Genomic DNA, 24,874 nt, shown 5'->3' on the forward strand with positions numbered 1-24,874 from the left:
CAACCAGGTGAGTAGTTCAAAGACAAATAGTTCACAAGTAGTTCAAAGACAAAGACAGTTAAGCATGGTGGTGGTAGTATCTTGGTCTGGGGCTGCATGAGGGCTGTCGGCACTGGGGAGCTATAGTCCATTGAGGGAACCATAAATGCCAACATTTACTGTGACATACTAAAGCAGAGCATGATCCCCTCCCTTCGGAGACTGGACCGCAGGGCAGTATTTCAACATAACGACCCCAAACACACCACCAAGATGACAACTGCCTTGTTAAAGAAGCTGAGGGTAAAGGTGATGGACTGGCCAAGCATGTGTCCAGAAATAAACCCTATTGAGCATCTGTGGGGCATCCTCAAATCTCAAATGGAATGGGGAGGAGCGCAAGATCTCTAACCTCCACCAGCTCTGCAATGTCATCATGGAGGAGTGCAAGAGGACTCCAGTGACAACCTGTGAAGCTGTGTGTAACTCCATGCTCAAGAGGGTTAAGGCAGTGCTGGAAAATAATGGTGGCCACACAAATTAACACTTTGGGCCCAGTTTGGACATTTTCACTGAGGGGTGTACTCACTTTTGTTGCCAGCGGTTTAGACATTAATGGCTGTGTGTTGATTATTTATTTTGAGGGGACAGAAAATTTACACTGTTATACAAGCTGTACCCTCACTACTTTACATTTTAGCAAAGTGTAATTTCTTCAGTTTTGTCATGAAAAGATATAATAAAATATTTACAAAAAAGTGAGGGGTGTATTCACTTTTGTGAGATATTGTATATTTTTGGAAATTTTTTAAATTGCTTCTCAATCTGCAACTAACTTGCCTGACCTGACTTTCATTATCGGATGCTTACTAGTACCATCTGTCTTGCTGTTTTCCTGCAAAATAAGGCGGTTATGGAATGCTTTTTTTTACATTATAATCTGCTTATATAGAATCTGCATTACTTTCTGGAATCTTTGTAATTTTGTCTTTAATTCACAGGATCCAAGGCAGCGATGAAAGCTTGAGAGATAGCAACTTACAAGAGGTAGGGGAGGATGAAGTCCTTTCCTGAGGATCCCTAAGCAGAGGTGCTGTGGTTTGGGAATACCATCGATGACGGACGTGTGTGTATAACACACCATGTATAAAATGAAATGTGCATGCTATGTGCTCAAGAACACATTATGTTGCTGCATGCGCTCATGACCTTAATGTCCTGCCTTGGGTGATAAATAGTTAAACATTTTTTGCTATTGGTTCACTCTTCAAGTGACTGCTGGAGAGTGGGGAATGATCCAGGGACGGTGCTTGTATTGTACATATTGCAAAAAAAAAAAAACTCAAAGTGGCTTGTAGCATGTCTTAATGATGCCAAATATGACATAAAGTGTACATATCTAAGGCTTTCAGGACATTAAAATTTACACAGACAGTGGTCTGATATTACTTTAATGTACTTTATGCCCCATCGTAAGGGGTTCTTGAAAGATAACAGGCTTGTTAAATTGCCCTTTGAGGGACTGCTTTAAGGATTTTCATAGTAATATTTTAACACTAACCAAAGTGTTTTGTGTGCCATTAAAAGTTAATCTGTGGTGACTCTTGGATATGTTGGATGGCACATGTCAGATGGCAGCTGTCCATCCTCCTGGCTTTTTGCCAATAGTTTTTATATAGAGCTAGCAACAGTGTGGTTGTGCAACCACTAGGGGAATTCTTGAATCTATAACATGCCTTGATGTGTTTCATGTACAGTAATTGACAAATACATATTCTACTGCCAATACTATTTACTTATCAGCCCACTCTTCCTTTATTCTGTGTATAAGCTCATTATTAATATAATGATTTAAATTGCATGGAGCAAGTACAAAAGGAGCTATCAATATGACTTCCAAGACAACAATACAGCAATACAGCCAACACTATCTGCGAACATCATGTGGTACATGCAGTTCTTTGACAAATCCAAATTATCCTCAGATATTGAACTGCCATTTTTATCACAGTGTTAAGTGTATAAGTTAGTGGATCAGTGCCAATCATTTTGAATCAGTACTGGATAGCAGATACCTCTTACAAGCTGGGACAAAGGGAAAGTACTACAAGAAACCGGTGCTAGCTTTTATTACCTGACCTAAACAAGAAAGCTGTCAGCTGGAGAATGATTGTTTGCCATAAGCAGCACCTAAACTTTCATTTGCTCCAATTTTTGAAAAAGGTTGTGTAACTGTAGGCGTGCTGTCTAAAAATGTATATTTGTTGTACAGATCAGTCTTTGAAAGATTGTAAATATATCTTGTATTTCCTATTTATGATTTAGATTTGTTTTTAGGTATATCTCGGAATGATCCAGGAAATATATACAGAACCCTGATTAACTTTTAGATACTATTTTGGTATGATCGAGAAAATATATATGGATACTAAACTTACATGTACTTACATCAGCCTCCATAGCAAGCAGCAATGGGCTATAACCACTTATTTTTGTGATATGTGCTGCAGGTGTGTTGGCAGGCTGAAATACAGCAAAATATTGACTTCTGCTATAGTCTTCTGAGCAAAGGTTCTAGTGAGGAACATCTCCATCCTCAGGCTTCCCTGATTCAAGCCATGTCACTGTGCTTCTATAGCAACAAATTGTACAATGATAGTCTTCCCTTTGTAGAGTGGCTTTCCGTGCATTGTGCCTCCTATACTGGAGGAAGGTATATGCACTAGATTTAAAGATTGTCTTAGCCTATGGTTTTCTGAAGCGTAGGATTTTGTGTACTGGTGTTGTGAGTAATCCTTACAGCCCAACAGGAGAATATACTTGCTCTACTGTATAGCTTTCGGGGACAGTTAGGACTAAAGCCCTTGGAAGACAATGTTGGTAAAGATATGAACAGTATAGACTTCAGGAACAGGTACAGGTGGTACCGAATTAACACAAAATCTGCTATGGTGGTACATGCTTAATCAGAGTTCTTCGATAATACTAACCACAATTACTCCTTCTCAGGACACAAGATTTTTAGCCATGTAAGCAGAGGATATATAAATGACCAAAGGAAAATTGCTGACACTGCAAATTTTGTAATGTACACAGTAAAAGGCCAGATGACACCTGGTTGGTTGCAGTAAGCAACACCTTCATGTTTCCTTTCTGCAGTTTTTATATTGTGACTCTACAAAGTAAAGTTCTAGTATTCATAGCGTGGTTTTATTGCATGGTTCTCCGCAGAGTGGACAAATCTGCATGTTTATTGTCAAAAAGTTGTCAAAAACAAAAATGTGATTTGCAGATTTGCTCAGTTTATTAATTGGACCTCAACACCAATGCCAGCTACAGTATTTTATGAGTATACGATTACTTAGTTGAGATTTGGTGTTAGATTTCTCTGTAACCAAGCAGAGATTCTGGGGTAGATCCAGAACATACAGGAGGGTACACACCGATCACCCATTACGTTATGACCGCTGATTAGTAAGGTGAATAACATTGATTATCTCATTACAATGGCATCTGAAATATAGGATTATTAGGCACTAAGTGAACATGTTGTCCTTAAAGTTGATGTGTTGAAAGCAGAAAAGATGAGCAAGTGTAAGGATTTGAGCGACTTTGACATGGGCCAGATTGTATTGATTAGACCTATGCGAACCCGTGTCCACAGCCCAATGGGCATGTGGGCATCATAACGGGACCACAGAACAGTGAAAGAAGGTGGCCTGGTCTGATGAATCACATTTTCTTTCACATCATGTGGATGACTGGGTGTGTGTGCGCATCGCTTTACTGGGTAAAAGATGGTGCCAGGATTCACTATGAGAACAAGGCAAGCCAATGGAGGCAGTGTGATGCTTTGGGCAATGTTATACTGAAAAACTTCAGGTCCTGCCATTTATGTGGATGTTAGTTGACATATACCACCTACCCAAACATTGTTGATGACCAAGGAAACCGTATTCCCTGAGGGCAATGGCCTCTTTCAGTAGGATAATGTGCCCTGTTACACTGCAAAAAGGTTCAAGAATGGTTTGAGGAACACAAACAGTTTGAGGTGTTGACTTGGCCTCCAAATTCTCCAGTCCTCAATCGAATTGAGCATCTATGGGATGTGCTAAAAAAAAGTCCAATCCACGGAGGCCCCACCTCTTGACTTAGGATCTGCTACTGACAGCTTGGTGCCAGATACATAGCATATCTTCAGAGATCTTGTGGAATCCATGCCTCGACAGGTCAGGGCTGTTTTGGTGGCAAAAGGGGCACTTACTCAGTATTAGGTGGGTGGTTATAATGTTATGGCTGATTGGTGTATATGCCTGTGCTGCTGCAATAGTGTAACCTATTGGCCTGGAAAGGCTCAACAATGGTATAGTAAAGAACATATTTTACTTGCGTGCCAAGAGTGCCCTAATCTGACAGATGATTGAGTCGTTCTCAGTTGAATTTACAGTAAAAATAGTGATATAATTATATGGGACTAGCCTGAATATTTTCTATGTTATAAAACTAAGAAATTTGGTCCTGAAAATTTACATTTTGTTGATATACGTGTGTATATTGTACATTTTTTCTTCTTCACTCTGCTACTACTCACTGTCATGGAAAAAGCATATAATGGACCTAGATCTTCATACTCTCAGATCAGTATATTTCTGCGGCCTTATTTAAAGAAGTAACACAGGCCACTTCATTATAAGAAAAAAAATAAACTCTGGTGAAGTTTTGTTTCACCAAAAAATTATGGAGAAAATGCCACACACAAAGGTTCAGTTAAAAAACATCTTTAGTCCAAGTGGAAAAGTCCAGTGACCACTGCACCTGGAATCATCACTGATGCTTTCTTCCAAACCTCTACGATTGGGCACTTGTTGGGTAAAGGGCGTCTTCTGATTGTGTAGGTTACTGCATTTACACTGCCATATACTGTAAGTTTTTATGCATTTGCATTAAGCAGTTTAGACCTGGTACTTCCGAATGTGCTGGTATGGTTTCAGGAAACCAATAGAATCAAGCCGATCTCAGTAGTGATGCAGTAAGTCACTTGCCACTTATTGTGCATAAAAGACAGTAGTTTGCTATATAACACATCTACCTCCAAAACATTGAGAACTTAGTGCTAGTAGTGAATTAACTATATTCATAACAAACCTGTTGAATATATGTCTGATAGCATTGTGTGAGTGGACAGGCACGATGATATGTTCATGTATTGAACACATTGACCAAAATATGATTATTAATACAGTTTTTTAAAATGTTGACTTGCACGTGTGGGTGAAGTATAACCTAATTAAAGTGGTTTTAAACATCAGTCATTAAATATGAACAAAGCATATCCCTCCATAGTGTGTACTTAATTAAGAGCACTGAGTGCCATTTCTGTCTGCAGCCTTGTTCCTTTGCTATCAGCATGAGCCACTTCTGACAAGATTTCCTGACACCAAGAGACACCATCTCTGTTGCTGTGTAAAGAGGAGGGGGGGGTTGTCCCTTCCCTCCAATCAGCTATCAGAGCTCTCCTCACTGATGCAACTTTAGCTCTCCGCCCCCTACTTTTCAGAGCTAAGAGTTCCTGTGTAAATGCTTCACTTTGAATGGATGTAGGGGAAAGACGGCTGCAGATAAACAGGTACAATTGATGTAGGAGGATTTGTTTAATCTCTGGCCAGTCACTTCACTGGGTATATGTGAGGGTTTATAGCCACTTTAGTTTAAATAAGTGTTAAGCCGTAAAATTGAATGAAAACGTAAAGTGGAGTTCAGTAGACACATTTTCCTTGTAGCCAGTCAGAGAATAATATTTTCCTAATGAATATTCAAAAATGGTAGAAAGTCTTTTGGGTGTTGCGATAGCAACACTTCTACCTTTTCTCTTTGGTAGTATAATTCATACATCATATGGCCCCATAGTATTATTCATACCTCATATGGCCCCATAGTATAATTCATACATCATATGGCCCCATAGTATAATTCATACATCATATGGCCCCATAGTATAATTCATACATCATATGGCCCCATAGTATTATTCATACCTCATATGGCCCCATAGTATTATTCATACCTCATATGGCCCCATAGTATAATTCATACATCATATGGCCCCATAGCATAATTCATACCTCATATGGCCCCATAGTATAATTCATACATCATATGGCCCCATAGTATAATTCATACATCATATGGCCCCATAGTATAATTCATACATCATATGGCCCCATAGTATTATTCATACATCATATGGCCCCATAGTATAATTCATACCTCATATGGCCCCATAGTATAATTCATACATCATATGGCCCCATAGTATAATTCATACATCATATGGCCCCATAGTATAATTCATACATCATATGGCCCCATAGTATTATTCATACATCATATGGCCCCATAGTATAATTCATACCTCATATGGCCCCATAGTATAATTCATACCTCATATGGCCCCATAGTATAATTCATACCTCATATGGCCCCATAGTATAATTCATACCTCATATGGCCCCATAGTATAATTCATACCTCATATGGCCCCATAGTATAATTCATACCTCATATGGCCCCATAGTATAATTCATACCTCATATGGCCCCATAGCATAATTCATACCTCATATGGCCCCATAGTATAATTCATAAATTATTTGGCAATTTCTGTACATAAAGGACAAGATCCTGCACTTATTCGGAGGTCTTGTAGAGTAGCAGGCAAGAAGATAGAACTGACATGGAAATGATCAGATAAATAAGTGATTCACGTTTAAGAAATTGTATTTCAGTAGTTAATACTGCTCCCAGTGCTGTTATTTTTAAGGAGCTGAAGATATTTTGCTAGCGATTTAAAACTATCCTTCCATAACAGAAGAAGCAGTGTTTCCCTGTTGTCAGCTGATCATAATTTTTACAGTATACTTTTTTTCTGCATATTAAGAAATATATTGTTTGCAAACATTACTTTTTGGCCGTTTACGTATTTTGAAGCCGAACATAGGGAATGATGGAAAATGATAAACTCTGCTTATTTCATTGTCTCTCCATTAATGGTATAATTTTGAGATGCCATTGTGGTCAGGGCAGATTATTCTTCCTGTCCTTTTTTGGCTATTGTTTTGTGCCTCCTACCACCTACTCCAGTCAGTTTATTAGAGTAGTATCACAATAAGATGATCAGAGAGCAGATCAGAGATGATGGTGGCTGGAGAGCATGACAGAAGCAGTTTGTTCACCCACTAGAAATACAGCTAGAAGAGCAGGGCAAACAAACTCTGAATTTGCTAGAAGTTCAGCTTGTACCAGCCCAGAATGTGCAGGAACAGCAACACTGAGGACTTGGACAGATTGCAGTGGCAGGGAGGATGTCAGTCTGGAACTGTATATACAAAACTGTTTTATTGACAGTCAGCACTATGATGTTTGGTGGCCATGTGCTACTCATGAAAACCCTGCCGCCTATCCAGCCCTGCATTATGGATATAGGAAACGCATGCATTTTAAAGTGATACTAAACCCACAACAGTAAAATCAGTCTGTATAATGCAGTAAAGCATGCTTGTTATACTCACTGTGGAACATGTGGAAGGGGTTAATTCTCTGCATTGTGTAAAAGGCTGTATGATCCTGCCTTCTCTGATCATCCCTTTTTTCCACAGTTCCCAATCTATCTGCTGATAGAACAAATCCTTGGGGGGAGGGGGGTGGAAGCTGCACATACTCAATTTGGTGTGTATTACTAGAGAGTTTTAATTTTCTTGGGAGAGTACCTGGGATCAGCACAGGGGCAATCAGCCTCATTGGACAATCGTGGGAGCATGGAAACTCCTACATGCTTTAACCAGACACTGATAGAAGTCTCAAGACTGCTATATACTGCTGATGAGAAAAGGTAATTAGCAGTTAATATTTACTAAAATAATTGCATTTTCATGTTCTGTGTACTGTGGGAGATCAGATATAGTGAATGCAGGATACTGGTTTTAGTAACATTTTAAAGAGGAGCTCCAGGCTCCTGCAGGAAAAAACAATAGCTGCTGACTTTTAATATTAGGACACTTGCCTGTCCAGGAATCCAGCAGTGTCTTCCCCCCAAGCCGATTTTTCCATCTGGTTCTGCCACTGCCATCATCACTAAAGCCCCATACACACTATCAGTTTTTCCTACAGATTTACCAAAACCATATAATATGAGGTCAAACCTTAGGAGTTTCAATTTGTATGCAGTCAGGCAGGCCCTTCTACTACATGGTTTTGGTAAACCTGAAGGAAAAACTCAGCAGAAAAACTGATAGTGTGTATGGGGCTTAAGGGAAACTGGCAGTGAAGCCTTGTGGCTTCACAGCTGGTTTCCTGCTGCACTCTCTGGTTGGGCCGGCTGCAGAGGATGGAGGAGTGAGGCCAAACTCAGCTGGAAGTTGGAGCGGGTACCTGTCGAAACCAGGTACCCATTTCCCCCTCCCCCCCAAAACGTGCCAAATGTGGCAGTGAAGTAGAGGGAGGAGGCAGACAATTGGAGCTTCCTCTTTTGAGTGGAGTTCCACTTTAAGCAATGCTATAATTTACATAAAATTATTCTCCATCCTGGTCTTCATTGAGGCATTGATTTTTTGAGTGAAGCAATGTTCAGAAACAGATTCAAGATGCGCCAGAAACTAATTATTCAGTTGAGGTAAGCATGATGTAAGTTAAAGCAACATTAAGGCTAGGTTCACATTGCTGCGATGCGGGAACGCCGCGAATCCGCGGCGTTTTCCCGCATCGCATACCTCCCGCCGGCAGTTCACACTGCCCTATGCGGACGGCTGGGGGTGTCAATGTTATGTTAATGACACCCCCAGATCCGTCGGCATATCGCAGTGCGATCTGCCGACTCGCACAGGAATCGGATCGCATGGTGTGAACCCCCATGCGATCCGATTCTGTTGCGGACCCAAAAAAGGGTCCCGTGCGAGTTTGCTGCGGGACCGCTGCGAGTTCAGCCATACTATCTGTATGGCTGAACTCGCAGCGCTACGGAGATCGGATGTGATTTGCTGTGCGAATCACATCCGGTTCTCCCCCCGCAGCGGTGTGAACCCAGCCTAAAGGTTCAGCTTTTTTTCCCTTTAAAATAATAAACATGTCATAATTTATCTGCTTTGTCCAATGGTTTTGAACAGAGCAGCCATGACAAAACAAGTATGTGTATGTTAGGTGTCCCAAAGCCTGATATGTATATGCTTTTTCTGGATCAGTAACTCATTGAATAGCACAGAAGGATGAGGATGACTGTCTGGAAGGATGTACATTCCAAACAAGTCAACAAGAAAACTCCTATCATGATAGGTTGCTTTTACATACCTCCCAAAGCCTGGTAGAAAAACTCCCAGCAATGGTATCATCCCATCCTGCCTTGACAAGTGAGAGAGAGCACATGGGAGGGGGTTTGAATAGCCTGTCTTAGCAACAAGGCAGGATGTATGGGATGATGCTGTCCCTGGGAGTTTGTCCACCAGGGTTCTAGAGGTATGTGCCTACACCCAGAACAAGAGCATTATTTAAGTTTGGTCAGAGCTGCACAGTTTGTTTTAGTTGCCTCTTACCTGCATAGGCAGTTTTTTATACTATTTGCTACCATTAAAGTGGTCTGTATAGGTGTAGGCATCCTTTGATTCCTGCATAGTACTGATCGAGCCTATATTAGTGAACTGTGAAAATCAATCAACAAGACGTGTAATGTCAAGTTAACTGCTTGCCGACCAGCACGCGACGGTGTACTTCGTCAGAATGACACAGCTGTGCAAATGGGTGTACCTGTACGCCCCCTTTAAGACATGGCTTAGTGGGCGTGCGTGCGCCTCGGCATACTCCGTGAATGTGCCCGCAGGTCCCGTGGACTAGATGTCCACGGGGGGGCCTGTGATCGTGACACGGAATGACAGAATGGGGAGATGCCTATGTATTTATGTTCTGCCTAGCAATGTGACAGGTATCTACTGCTTCCTGTCATCGGGAGCAGTGATCTCTGTCATGTTGTAGTGAGCCCATCCCACCCACAGTTAGAATCACTCCCTAGGACAAACTTAACCCCTCGATCGCCCCCTAGTGTTTAACCCCTTCCCTGCCAGTGTAATTTACACAGTAATCAGTGCATTTTTTATAGCGCTGATCGCTGTATAAATGTCACTGGTAACAAAATAGTGTCCGATGTGTCCACCGCAATGTCGCAGTCACTATAAAAAGCGCAGATCGCCGCTATTACTAATAAAAAAAAATTATAATAAAAATGCCATTAATCTATCCCCTATTTTGTAGAAGCTATAACTTTTGCGCAAACCAATCAATATACACTTATTGAATTTTTTTTTTTACCAAAAATATGTAGAAGAATGCATATCAGCCTAAATTGAGGAAGACATTTTATTTTTTTAATATATTTTTTGGGGATATTTATTTGTCTTGATTACCATTAGCACTGAAAGTGAAAGAAAATCACAACCTATGGCTTTACAGAATAGAGGAAAAAATCTTCTAATGAGGATACTAATTCTGGTGACAACCAGGGATTCCCTCACTTTGGAGGGATTTCCTCTCAATTCCTGTTTTGGCTATGGGACAGGAAGTAAATTAAAAAGCTCTCCAGTATGACATAGATGACAATAAATATAAAAAAAAAAAAATAGACAACGGTGGTTACTGCCCTCCCTTTTGCTATACTAAATGGAAAAAAAATGTTTTTCCTTTAGTTCTACTTTAACATTGCATTAGGCTTTGTTTTCATGAATTTTGTTTAGACTTTCTATGATGGTGTAAAAAGTTTGTGGGGGGCCCTGCTCAGAAAGTCACATGATCAGTTCTTCCTCCTGTGCTTAAAAGAGCTGGAGCTGGATTACAAATTATATAACATACATATCAACTAAGTGCAATAGGTAATGCATGTATTTTCTAATATTAAATACATTCCAGGTGACCTTTCTTAAAAATCCCTTATAAACATGGTTATATTAATCTTATGATCAGCTACTTTTCACATATGCCATTTTTTTAAATGGCAAGTTTTCTACTAGCTGGTAATGACCTGTAATGTGCTTTATGAGTGAGTGGAGAGGATCCAAACTGGCTGCAGAGCTGCATTGTGTATTTACTATACGTCAGCCCTTACTCTCAAGTAACAAGTACCAATAACCCTTCCAGTGCCAGGGTCCTGCAAAACATTATACATTTGCAGAGACAAAATTTATGGACGCCACATCCTTTCAAGCCATTTTCGGATTTTGTGCTTTTTTAGAAAAATGATTACAAAACATTTTGTACCTGAAACTTGCTCTTTTGATGTTGAGCACATATTACTCTCATATTTACAGATAAAATGTTTGATGTATTGTGTGTTTGTTTTTGTTTTTTTGGCCAAAAGCCAAAGATTTATTCTTGCGACATCCAGAAATCCTTGCTTTTCTGGTTGGTATATTTTAGATGAAACAAGAAAATTGAAAAAAAAAAACATAAAAAGGGATAAATATATTCATATTAGTATAAACAAAATAGATGTTGTATTGAAGTATGGTTATGACATTTGGAGATTCCAGAATATGTACTTTGATAAACATCTGTTGTTGCATGGAAAAATAAACTCTGCGGATAAGTATTTAGGGTATAAAACCCACAAATAGCTGCTAAAATATCTATTTACTTACATGTTTTCTATATGCTTTTTGTATGGGTTGCACCACTGTTTTCAAACTATAAAATACAGAATACGATTTTGCACCATGTGTTTAATGCTGATGTGATTCTAGGTGTCTACAATTTAGTTGAAGTTGTATATATTTTAAAATATAATTGACTGTAGCTTTTTTATTGGTTTACTTTTTTGCTTGCATTAAGCTTATCTTTTACTATGCATTTCATTTTACCAAGTTGTATGTTTAAATACTATGTATTTATCACTATTAAAATAAATAACCTAACTTTTATGTTTTGACTCTTTTTTTTTTTTTCTAACTAGCTACTGTATGGTACTGCTGTATATTAATAGGTTTCACTTGAACCATGGTAACATAATTTTTACAGGTAAGTCCAGGTTGTACACATAAGTAACATTGTTGATGCTGGCGAAGGCAAAATAAATCCTTTTAGCCCTTGTACACACGGTCGGACATTCCGACAACAAAATCCGACGGATTTTGTCCGAAACTTGTGTTGCATACACACGGTCGGACAAAGCAGTCGGAAAATCAGAACGTGATGACGTTATTTCGGTATGACAGGACTACGTTCAGGCTAGTAGACAATAGCTTTGGTCTAGGAATTTGATCTGAGCATGCGTGGCACTTTGTTCGATCGGAATTCTCTACACACAATCGGACAAAGTCCGATCGGATCATGTTGTCGGAAAGTTTTATAGCCCAGCTCTAAAACTTTGTCCGTCGGATATTCTGACGGAAACAGTCCGATGAAGCCCACACACAGTCGGATTATCCGACAACACGGTCCGATCGGACATTTTCCGTCGGAAAGTCCAACCGTGTGTACAAGGGCTTAGACTAGCTGCTAGTTTATCTTCAAGCTTTGCTAACTGCCATTATAACTGAACTAAACATCTATATGTGCTGTATATGTTAGAACATAATTTTCACAGTTCTACAAAAGTCACAAAAATTAAGCTGCTGTATTATATAAAATTCAACATCAGTTCCTGAAGTCAAATCCTGGTCTGCTCCTTCTTGTTACCCATAACTAACACTTTCCTTTGAAAAAACGGTTTTCAAATAAAAATCAATAATACTATATTAATGTCCAAAAAGTAGCCGAACAGTGTCCAATGTTTAGTGACACCACGTGAAGAAATCCACAAACAGAATTACTTTGCTGGACAAATCCCACCACCGTATGAAATGTGCGCTTACCAGACATAAGATAATTGATGCCAGCTACATCCTGCTGTTTGCAAGCACAGGTGTTCGTACTGCAGGAGGCCAGGTGCAAGTTTTTACTTATTTGAATTTGTTTTGTTTTTATGCACATATAGCATCTGTTTTTTATGCCAATAAATACCCTACGGGTTTTACCCATTGCCTTCTCATCTTTCTTTCTTTGAGCCAATTTGCACCACTTTTTTTTGCAACATCAGTGGTTGCCAGTGGAGGATTTGCGTGTGGACACAGCTCTGGCTGGGGGACCCCTCCATAGATGTGACGACTAGATCGCTTCCAGATATCTACTGAGGAAAAGGCCCTAGCTGGGTATAAGCCACAGGCATCAATTATCTTACGTCTGGTAAGCGCACACTTCATACGGTGGTGGGATTTGTCCCACAAAGTCCCTTTGTGGATTTCTTCACATGGTGTCACTAAACATTGCACAGACATTGGACACTGTTCGGCTACTTTTTGGACATTAATATAGTATTATTGATTTTTATTTGATAACCGTTTTTTCAAAGGAAAGTGTTATCTTTTGATACTTTGAAATCACAATATCAATTTATGCCCACAATATTCATTCACTGAGTATTTTTATGGTATAGTTTGGAGCGCAACCTTTATTGTTTTATATAGAATAACAAGAGTGAACCTAACCTTGACATCAGAAACTAGAGTTAGTGCTTGTACACTAAAGCACCCCAAGATTAAAGGCTTTGAATGTACTATGCAATGTATACAGCATTGCACAGAGGCTTTTCCTAGTGACCACTAGGTTCTTATGCATCTTTCCACTGGTAAGCCAGTGTAAATCTCAGTGGCTAGTGGATGTACCCAGCCTTGATCATAAAGACAGCTATGACCTGTGGGAATCTCCCTTTTCACACCTAGTCTCAGGAGAGGAAGAATCCCAGAGGCGTCAAAGAGATAGCTGGGCCATTATTAGGAATCTGGACCAGATCACATAATCCCTTGAAACAGGAGTACAGCTGAAGACATCTAAGCACTGAGCCCTAGCAGGGCTCAGCTTTAAATAACCTGCTTGGTGCCGTTATGAGCAATAAACATGCAGGTACACTCACCCTGCAATACGCATGCTCCTGCACAAGACGCTCAGACCTGCACAAATCTATAAGCAGAACACATGCACAAATGCTAGGTGCTGGAATCCAGTTATGCAGGTTGGCACGATTGCCCTGATGTTCATATGCAGATTTGGCACCACAGTGTTGAAGATGCCACATCTGCAGACTTTTGACAGCCTTTGTTAAAGCAAACACTGTCAGTAATCATGATTACAAAATTCTGATGCAAAAATTCACTAAAAGTCAAGCAGTCAACCTAACTATACTTTATTAAAAAGAAGATGTTTCCAACAAGACTAAGATCGTTTTTAGTCTCCTTTTTCTACCCAACATACAACTCCTTCCACTTAAACAAACACTTTTCCCCCGATTATCTCTGGTTCATAAACCGTTTATGGGCTGTGATCAGTGGCAATCCTCAGTATCAATGCTCTTCACTGCTTCATAAACAGACACCACAATACTAATGAACAGATGGTACCTGGTACCTCTGGAGGTCAATCCCAACAAAGAAGAAACAGAACAGAACAGGCCGGTCTCAAGTTTCTGGGTTTTTAGCAAATAGGAAAAAAGCTAAATTGGTTTCTCTTGATAAAGAAATTAAGGAAATTAGAGAAAGGTTGTTCCATTCAAGGATGACACTAGATATATTTCTCTTTCTTCTAATTTGCAAAATACCCTTGAGAAAGAGGAAGGGGAACAAAAAAAACAAAAAGAAAAATAAATATATTTGTGATGTTGGAGATTATCAATCTGGCATTGTCTTTAAAGGCCCTTTCACATGTGCGGACTGTTCAGATCCGACTGTCAGTTTTTTCAGTGGACCTAAACGGAGCGACGGATGTCACCGGTGACATGTCCACTGACATCTGATCCGCAAAATCCAGACGGATGGAAACCCTATTTTCCATCCGTCTGACAAATCGGACAGGCTGTCCATTTTCATCTGATCCCCCGTTAGAGGAGAGCAGAAATCTGACAAGTCTGTCCCTGCACAGTGTGCAAAGACGGACTTGTCATCCGTTGGCTCAGCTGGGATCAATAGAGCAATCCCTGCTGATCAAGAAGATGGCTGAATACGGATCCGAACATGTGAAAAGGGGCCTTAATGGAAAAAAAAAGGATGAGTTAGCTGTGCAAATTCAACATCACAACATCAAGGTGTTATTACCTCAGGGACCAACATGTGTTCAAACTCCTGTAGAGATACTCGTAGATTGCCCAATAGAGAAGGGAGATCACCCAAAAAAGGATTACAACCCCCTAGACATAACAGTCAAAGAACCCCTATGAATAACCAAACTCAACCTTATGGGTACAATTCAAGAGAATATAGTGATTATAAATTAAAACACTCCTTCTATCAGGGTTCATTTCAGAGAGACCATCATCCATCTGGTAAAGGTCATCATATACGTTCTGGCAGGGGAAAAGGTAGGAACATGGGGTCGTTTGTACCTACCCCATCTACCCCCCACGTTGCTCATGAGAGATTGTCTAATCATTATCCTAGAGGACCATATGGAACCCCTCGAGATCAAAGAGTGTGCACAGCCAATAGATACTCTCCTTTGAGGGATGATGATCCAGGACATGATCCCTATATGTCCTATGATAGAGACACGCACAACAAACCCCCTTCCAATTACAATCAGGACCCCCCCCCCCCAACCACCAAATGAGTGGGGTTTTCCCAAAGACTCCACGGGAAGAAAAAGGGGCCCCAAACAAAGAGAGGCACTAGAGGGGGGAGGTGATTACGAAGGAAAAAGTAGGACATAAAAGGGAAAGGCATTTTCAATTTGAGTAAGACTATCCTTACACATGAGGAGACTTTAGTGTTGGATAAAATTCTGAAATTTGTTCCACCCAAGCAGATGAACCATTTCAATACCTTCATAGATGTCCATAAATATATTCTATTAATAAAATGGAAAAAAACATAGGTATATCTTGTCCACTCCCATTCTGGTTAAAACGGCTATTAAGACAAGTCACATAAAACATTCAGTCCTCACTAATGCCTCTGTTCAATCCACCAGGAGTTTTGCCCCATCTATCAATATTTTTAGAGATCTTGTTTTGGGAGATTTGGATAAAATAAATTTAAAAAGACCCCCTTCAAACCCAGCCTTTGATTTAGGCCTCAAAAGACTTTGTGAAAACAAGGACCTTGTTATCCTTGTCGTTCTAGACAAGACTGATTATCTTTAGGAGATGTCTAGGATCCTAAGAGATCAGGAAACTTATGGGTTACTTACTTATAATCCTACATTTTCATACAAAAGGGAATGAACTGCTCTTATCGATGAGAGCTTTAATGCCCAAATTTTAAATAAAAATGAAAAGGCCTTTTTGGTACCAGTGGCCCCCCGTATTCCCACAATGTATTATTTGCCTAAAATATACAAGGACATTAACTGTCCTCCTGGCCGCCCCATTATTAGTGGGATTGACTCAATTACTGCCAGTATAGGCAAGTATATTGATTACCATCTACAACTAGTTCTTAAAAAGACATCCTCCTACTTAAGATCCTAAAGATACTTGCCGATTATTAGATCGTACTAAATGGAATGGTGAGGGTTTGGTTACAGCCGATGTTGCATCCCTTTACACTTGCATATCTAACGATTTCGGTTTTGAGACAGTTAACCACTTTTTGTCTAGAGAGATGGACATGTCGAACAAACAAAAGTTTTTATTCTTGACCTACTTGTTTTTTCCCCTACCCATAACTATTTTTGGTTCAAGGACCAGTTTTATATTCAAGAAAGGGGTGTGGCCATGGGGGGCAAAGTTTTTTGGACCTTGAGATTCGAGCAGAGGATAATAGACTAGTTACTAGTACTTTTTTTAAAAAAAACAACGGATCTAAACTCTTATATACCCGCTCAGTTTTCACCATGACGCATGGTGGAAATCTGTACCGCGTAATCAATTTGTTAGACTTAGGCGTAATTGTACCATGATTGACAACTTTGACATTCACTTCTGAGATGGGTTCATTGAAAAGGGCTATGACAGGAATATCTTGGACAAGGAGATCAGTCGTGTTAGGAGCCTACAACCAGGGGTTATTGTTAGAGGATTGCCTTCCTTACAGGCGAGTGTGGCACCTAACATATTAAACGGATACCTTTTTTTCAACAATTAATTGTAAAAAATGTGCAGTCTGTCGTATTAATAAAAATGGCAATAGTAAGACGTGTACTTTCTCTTCCACTACTACAGGTAAAACATACCAGATTAAACACTTCATTACATGTACTACTAAAAATGTAGTGGATCTTATTACATGTCCATGTGGCAAACAGTATGTGGGATGAACAATTAGGACTTTTTCCATACAAGCCAATAAGCACATCAATAACATCAGGAAAATCGGAAACGATAATAAGGAACATACGGTTCCTAAACATTTTGCACTATGCCACAACAGAGACCCTGCGGGTACCTCTTTTGTGGCAATAAATATATACCACCTTGGAGAGGAGGTTCTGCCAAAAGAGGTATTTTCCAAATGGAAGTTAGGTGGATTTATGAACTAAAATCTTATGCCCTTTTGGTATAAACATATACTGGGATGTCAAGATTTTCATTAATAATGCTTGATGTGTTAATTTTCCCCTTTTTATAGTTTCCTAGTAAGTATACTATTCATTTTTGACATATGCAGGTTGTTATCCATTGTTCATTTAATTGTATACTGTACTTTTTGTTGGCCCTTTGCGGAAAGAGAACAATATTTATTTTTATTAAATACTCTATATTTTATTAGACACAGTTACCCCATATATGTCCTTTTTATGTCACTTTCAATGTGTTTTGAACAGCTCATCTTTGTTTTTTACTTATTATATACATATTTTTCGGTTTTTATTTTTTTGGACTCTGTAGCGGATACACGCTCGATATGTAATTCTTTCTGGCGTGATCTCATATATCTATATTCCTGGGTGACACTGCGGGTTTTCCTTTTTGGAATTGAGGCTTGGTTTCCTTTTTGCGTTCTTAACTTGACCTTTGTTTTTCTACTCAGAAGAGGCTTGGTTATCCAAATTGACATCTGTTTTTTACCCAACGTCCCAGTCATGTTAATCTGCAAACAAGGCCTGGCCCTTTTTTTTCTTTTAACCGAGAAAGAGGTGTGGCCATCTTTTTTTCTACAAACAAGGTTTGTATTTCACATATGTGGGTCAACCCATTTTTTTCAAATCAGGTTGTGATATCCACCTTATGTTACTGGCGGCCACGTTTAACAATAATTGTTGCACTAGATCAGCTGTGCTCTTTCTGCCCTGGACCCTATATTAAGCGTGGTTCTCCACATAGACTCCACACGTCATGTCAAGTATGACGAAACTACTAGGGTGGAGTCTATGCTCAATATGCCACGCTAGTTTGTTTTTGATCTGCAGATTCTTTTAACCCAGGATTTTGTTTATCCATGTTTTGTTGGACTTGTGGATAATTTCAGTAAACCACCACGGTTTTACACTATGTGGCGATCTTTCTCTTACTTTATATTACATCCATGAAAGTAAAAGGAAAGGGAGAAACCAGCATGGTTGGCTTCAACACCATTTTTGTTTATATCCAGTGCATGGATCCTCCAGGATGTGTGAATCTTGCCTCACTAGGCTCCTATAACGTGGAGTCTAGTTATTCGGTAAGGGCACATCACATAGAAGGTGCACTTTGGGTGTTTCTGTCATCTATGATTGTCAAGACCCTGAAACTGAGCTGCAGCACGGTGGCCAAGACCATACAGCGGTTTAACAGGACAGGTTCCTCTCAGAACAGGCCTTGCCATGGTTGACCAAAGAAGTTGAGTGCACATGCTCAGCATCATATTTAGAGATTGTCTTTGGGAAATAGACGTATGAGTGCTGTCAACATTGCTGCAGAGGTTGAAGGGGTGGGGGGTCAGCCTGTCAATGATAAGACCATATGCTGTACACTGCATCAAATTGGTCTGCATGGCTGTCATCCCAGAAGGAAGTCTCTTCTAAAGATGATGCACAAGAAAGCCTGTAAACAGTTTGCTGAAGACAAGCAAACTAAGGACATGGATTACTGGAACCATGTCCTTTGGCCTGATGAGACCAACAAAAACCTCTTTGGTTCAGATGGTGTCAAGCGTGTGTGACAGCAACCAGGTGAGGAGTACAAGGACAAGTGTGTCTTGCCTACAGTCAAGCATGGTGGTGGGAGTGTCATGGTCTGGGGTTGCACGAGTGCTGCCAGCACTGGGGAGCTAGAGTTTACTAAGAGAACCATGAATGCCAACATGTACTGTGACATACTGAAGCAAAGCATGATCCCCTCCCTTCAGAGACTGGGCCACAAGGCAGTATTCGAACATGATAATGACCCCAAACACCTCCACTGCCTTGCTAAAGAAGCTGGGGGTAAAGGTGATGGACTGGCCAAGCATGTCTCCAGACCTAAACACTATTGAGCATCTGCGGGGCATCCTCAAATGGAACGTGGGGGAGCGCAAGGTCTCTAACATCCACCAGGTCCGTGATTTTCTCATGGAGGATGTAATGGAGATGTAGGGGTAACACACACACGTGGAGAGGAGGAGTACTCAGAAATCTTTTTATTTAACGGTAGCAGGGTTAACACACAGCCAGGTAGCAGCTATCACAGCTAGGCAAAGCAAGAGTCCGGAATACATAAATGCACAGCTGGGTAGCAGAGTCTGTGTTGATTAGGGTAATATGCACCAGGCTGGTCAAACAGGAAGTAACAGAGTTCTAGCAAATAGGGGCAGTGCGTACTCAGTCTTGGATTCATAAGAATAAAGTTCGCTCTACTCGCAGCGTAAGTGATCACAGGGTTAATCCATGCTCAGGATGGCACACAGCCAAGGATAATCCACTCTCCAAATGGCACACAGCTAAGGGTAATCCACTCTCCAAATGGCACACAGCAAAGTGTAATCCACTCTCCAAATGGCACATAGCCAAGGGTAGTTCACTCCCTGGATGGAGGCTGCAGGACTGAAAAAACACACAACTGCCTTTCTTCCAACACGTTTCAACAAAACAAAATCCCTCAGACATACTTCCCTCTGGGTCACACCCCCTAGAAACTGACTATTAAGTTCTCCCATATCATTCCCTAGCAGAATGTCCACAGGTAGTCCTGGCAATACCCCAACAGAACAAAGTTTCTCCTCAAACTCGTAATTCAGGAGAACTGTAGCCTTTGGGATGTGTTTTCTGGCGCCTCCTGCTAGTTCAGTAGAAAATCCAGGGCCCTTCCGAATCGCTCCCGGATTTACGACAAAGGGATTAGTGATGGTCAGAAAGGCGCCTGTGTCAAAACCAGTGACATTTCTTCCATCTATGGAGACCTCCTGCAAATGCTGTCTTTTCTCTTGGTAGCTTGGACGAAGTGGACGAACCCCATAGACTCCTTGAGGGGTGTCTGTGGCTGTTGGAGGCATCCATTCACTTTGGGGGGGGTGGAAAAAACAGTTCCTCCTCCAGTGGTAGTTCAACATAGTTGACCGGACGAGTGGGGTGGCGATTCCTGAGGCAGCTGGCCTGTAAGTGCCCAGTCTGGTTACAACCATAGCACCGACACTTCTGGGGTGGAACAGATGGTCGGGCCCGGTAGAGAGGTGGTGGAGAGGGTCCCGGGGCTGGGAGGCCGAGTTGGCAGAAGAGGGAGCGTAGGAGGGTTAAAGAGGAAGTAAACCCTGATGAGTTTACTTCCTCTTTCATTCCCTGCAAAGGCAAAGCATAATGGACTACTATGCATCGCATAGTAGCCCATTATGTGTCACTTACCTGACACAGGAGCCAGCGAAGTCACCGCTGTCCCCTGTAGTCCGGCGCATCCATCTTCTCGGTGGGGTCTCGCAGCTCCGCCGCTGTCATTCGGCGAAGCCGCGATGACGTCACTCCCGCGAATGCACACGGGAGCCAAGATGCGCGGCATTGCACGGCATCTTCGTCATCGACAATGCCACGCTCAGTGTGCCTGCGCACCGCTGTCTACGGCGCCCGTCTTCGGGCAAATATCTCCTAAACCGTATAGGTTTGGGAGATATTTCTTGGACCTACAGGTAAGCCTTAATCTAGGCTTACCTGTAGGTCAAAGTGATTTGTAAGGGTTTACAACCACTTTAAGGAGCGTGTTAGGGTTCCTTTCCTTCACCCACTCTCACACTCCCACGGGACACTGATTATAGAACTTATCCTTCAGAAGGGTCTGAATAACCTGTTCAAGGGTTAGAGCCTGTTCTCCCTCCAGCCAGCACTGGCAGGCCTGGGATATCTTGTGTGCATACATTTTAAAGGATGGTTCAGAGTGACAAGAAAGATCCCGGAATTAGATCCGGTGGGTTTCTGGGGTTACAGCATAGTGTTCTAGCACAATCTGTTTGACCATAGGGTAGTCCAGATTCCATTGGGTGTCCAGCTGCACCCCCTTCCAGCAGGCCGACCAGGTGCCGGACCCAGTCTCTACTGGGTACATTCAGTAGTTGACAAAAGTGTTTGAAGTCCTGGAAAAATCCTTTCACATCCCCTGTAGCTTCACAAAAGGTCTTAAAGTCCTTACGAGTCACCCTTGGTGGGTCTGGTCTAAGAGCTCTTGGGCTGAGAAGAGAATCTCGTCCTCTGGGGTCCACCCTGGTTTCCCTCTCATGAGCTCTCCGGATTGCATTCCACCTGTCCTCAAAGGTGGCTTCAGAGCCCAGGATGGCCATCTCCTCCTCATACCAGGCGACCCAGGGGCTACTGGGGCTTGAAACAGCGGAGGGAGTGTGTTCTGTCTCTGGCTGAAGACCATCCATGCTGTCAGCTCCTTGCAGGCTGTCTTTGATGGCGGTGACCAGCTCATCTTTAGACAGACCCCTACAGCCAAAGCCTAGTTCCTTGGCCTTTTCTTGCAAACTCGCCACTGTCCAGTTCTTAAATTCACTACCCTGGTCTAGTTCCAGCACTAGGGGGTTATTGCTTTCCATTATCATCTTCGGCAGTCTGATGCCATTGCTGGCAACCAGTTGTAATGGAGATGTAGGTGTAACAGACGCACGCAGAGAGGAGGAGCACTCAGAAATCTTTTTATTTAACGGTAGCAGGGTTAACACACAGCCAGGTAGCAGCTATCACAGCCAGGCAAAGCAAGAGTCCGGAAAACAGCATAAGTGCACAGCAGGGTAGCAGAGTCCATGCTGATTACTTCAAATCCTTCAGCTGTATTAAATGTGAAAATGTGACATTTTTTTAAATGAAGAACCTTTAGATTAATCAAGAAGCCACTTGACATGCCATGACATAAAGTGGATACACAGTCTAGTTCAGTATTTGCAAAGGAGTCAAAGCGGCATACTCCCTCTATACTTATTCAACCTGTATGCTGACCATCCAATCCTCAAGAACCTTAGGAGCCTCATAACTCAAGGGACAAAGTGTAAAGATGGGCCTTCAGGTGGTGTGGCCGGGATGTGAGCATGAGCAGATATGAGGCACTAGAACTCCTGATCCATTTCATTTCTCTACGGGCTTATCCTACATTATTGAATGATTTTTCTCCCTTCTCAGGACTTGGACACACTACCTGACATTCACACGGTTCTTCAGCCCAGCTCAGATGGTACCTAGTAAGTAGCGCAATACCCGCTCAAACCCGTCTTCCCCACCTTTCTTCTTCTGCTGCCATCTTGCCTACAGGCCTCTGTACACTACCGTGTCTGTTGGCACACAGATCTCCCTGGGACCCGAGGCAGCTGCCTCCTTGTCGGGTGCAGAGATACTCGTAGCTATCACCTCCAGCTCAGAGTGGCTTACTGCTAAAATAGATGGTATGGCCACTGACAGCCTCATCAGGAATGACATGGATAGATTCCATTCCCAGGTGACTGAGGCAGAAGGCCATTTATCAGCAGTGGAAGATACTGTGCACACAGACTCCAGAGAACTGCGGGCCTTAAAAATTAAAGTCAAGGCTCTACAGGAGCCGGCGATAGACACCGAAAATCGCATTCGGCAGAATAATATTAGAGTCCTTTGCCAGAGTGCGCAGAGGGGAACAAGCCTGTGGAATTTGCCAAACGGCTAACGATCTCCCTGTTTAATCTTGGCAACATGCCTTCCACAGAAGCACACAGAATCACAGCAAAACCTCCTGCTCCGGGAACCCTTCCGAGACCTTTTCTGCTATGTTTATTAAATTACAGGGATCGCAGTCGCATATTTGCTGCTGCTAGGGTGACCCCTGAATTTAAATTTGAGAATACCAAGCTTGTCTTCTTCCCTGACTACTTGCAAGAAATACAGCAACGCTGCAGATCCTTCACGGATGTTCGCAGGAGGCTCCGGGAAAAGAATATTTGATTCAGCCTATTATATCCCAGCAGATCAATGGTCACTGATGGTGATCTGGCTCGTTTCTTTGACACCCCAGAGGCGGCTGCAGATTGGCTTGATGCCAGTTAAACCTGCTATCAAATTTGAGCTAAGGATAGCCATGGCTATACTGTTTTCTTCCTGACTTAATGGCAGCAAAACCCTTTCATTTTATCTGTTTTTGAGCATCTTTCTGATTTTAGATTTCTATCTTCTCTTCTGCGTGTCAAGTTATTTTGAATTTTGACCACCTCCTGCCTTCCATTTCCCCCCCTTCACACCTTCCAGCCTTTCCATCCTCACCTGTGTTCTCACCTCATCCTTGAGCTCTGACTGCCTCACCAATAATTCTTTGAACCAGGTACCAGCCATTTGTGGTTCTTTTTTTGTTTACCACACAGGACTAGGCTGCAGCCCAGTTCCTTATCATTCTTCTCCATAGCACCCCCTCCTCCTATGCTTCACAGGTTGGCACTATAGACTGTGACTCAGGTCTCCTAGGCTACATTCATGGGATCTATACTGGATACCAGTTAGGTTATGACAGTTTTGGGTATATGGCTCCTATCTTAACCTTTCTTTGTTTTTTGGTGTGCTGTTAGATATGAGCAAGGTATGCACCTTGGTGGTTTTTGGGGTTATGTTATTTACCTGTTTATATGATGATATTTTTTGGTGCTGCTTTACATGGATCTTGCTGCTCATGCGTTGTCCTCCTACATTTCAAATTTTTCGAACTGGTCCCATAATGTCTTCACTATGACTACCTGTGATGTTGACTCTTTTACTGTTCTTTTGTGGAAGGTTAGAGGACTCAACTCTAAATTTAAAAGAGCCCTTTTGTTTCAATATTTGAAATCTCACTCTCCCCAACTAATCCTCTTGTAAGAAACTCACCTCATGGGCAGCAAATTCTCACTTTAAAAAAGCCATGGCTGACCCGTACCTACACCTGCCACTCAGTTACGCACAGATCCTTTTCCCGCATCGACCTGATCTTTGCGGGAGGGTCAGTCCTCCCTAGGGTCCAAGAGGTAAAAATTCTGCCTAGGGGCATATCGGACTATGCACCTCTCCTTCTGAAACTAGACGGCCAGGGTAACCCCACGACTAAATTATGGAGGCTTTCCAGGTTCTGGATCTCTGATCCAGAAGTTGACACTCAATTCAGGATTGAGATGGAGTGATAATAGCTAACTAATCCAGGCTCTGCCAGTCTCAAGGTGGTCTGGGATGCCTTCAAGGTGTCCTCAAGAGGTCACTTCCAGTCCATAATTGCTAAAGTCCGTAAAGAAAGAAGGGCTGCTCTGACTAAAGCCAAGTCAGCGGCCATAGCACAGGAGACACTTTATATACGCACTAGAGACCCCCAGCACTATGCCCGACTATAGTCCCTGACCAGGGAGGTTCTTTCCCTTCGTACCTCACTCACTCAAAAAAAATGCTTGCTCAATCCCAACATATTCTTGAGCAGGGTGAAAGGTCGGGCAAACTGTTGGCGTGGCTCTCCAGGGACCAATGTTCCCCACATTTTGGGCCCT

General features: G+C 41.8%; 1 protein-coding gene across 3 annotated transcripts in view; it reads left to right on the forward strand.

Annotated features, from left to right (window-relative positions):
• CAMKK2 (calcium/calmodulin dependent protein kinase kinase 2) overlaps positions 1 to 11,923 on the forward strand; it is a 190,314-nt gene extending 178,391 nt beyond the window's left edge. For all 3 annotated transcript variants that reach the window (XM_077461985.1, XM_077461983.1, XM_077461984.1), the window contains one exon: positions 981 to 11,923. In XM_077461985.1, the coding sequence (XP_077318111.1) occupies positions 981 to 1,006 (26 nt within the window). In that variant the 3' untranslated portion in view covers positions 1,007 to 11,923. The remainder of the gene's footprint in view (positions 1 to 980) is intronic.
• Positions 11,924 to 24,874: the final 12,951 nt, after the last annotated feature.

Source organism: Lithobates pipiens, unplaced genomic scaffold (assembly GCF_037356315.1).
Source record: "Lithobates pipiens isolate NorthernLeopardFrog02 unplaced genomic scaffold, aLitPip1_a1.2 Scaffold_3, whole genome shotgun sequence".
NCBI lineage: Eukaryota > Metazoa > Chordata > Amphibia > Anura > Ranidae > Lithobates > Lithobates pipiens.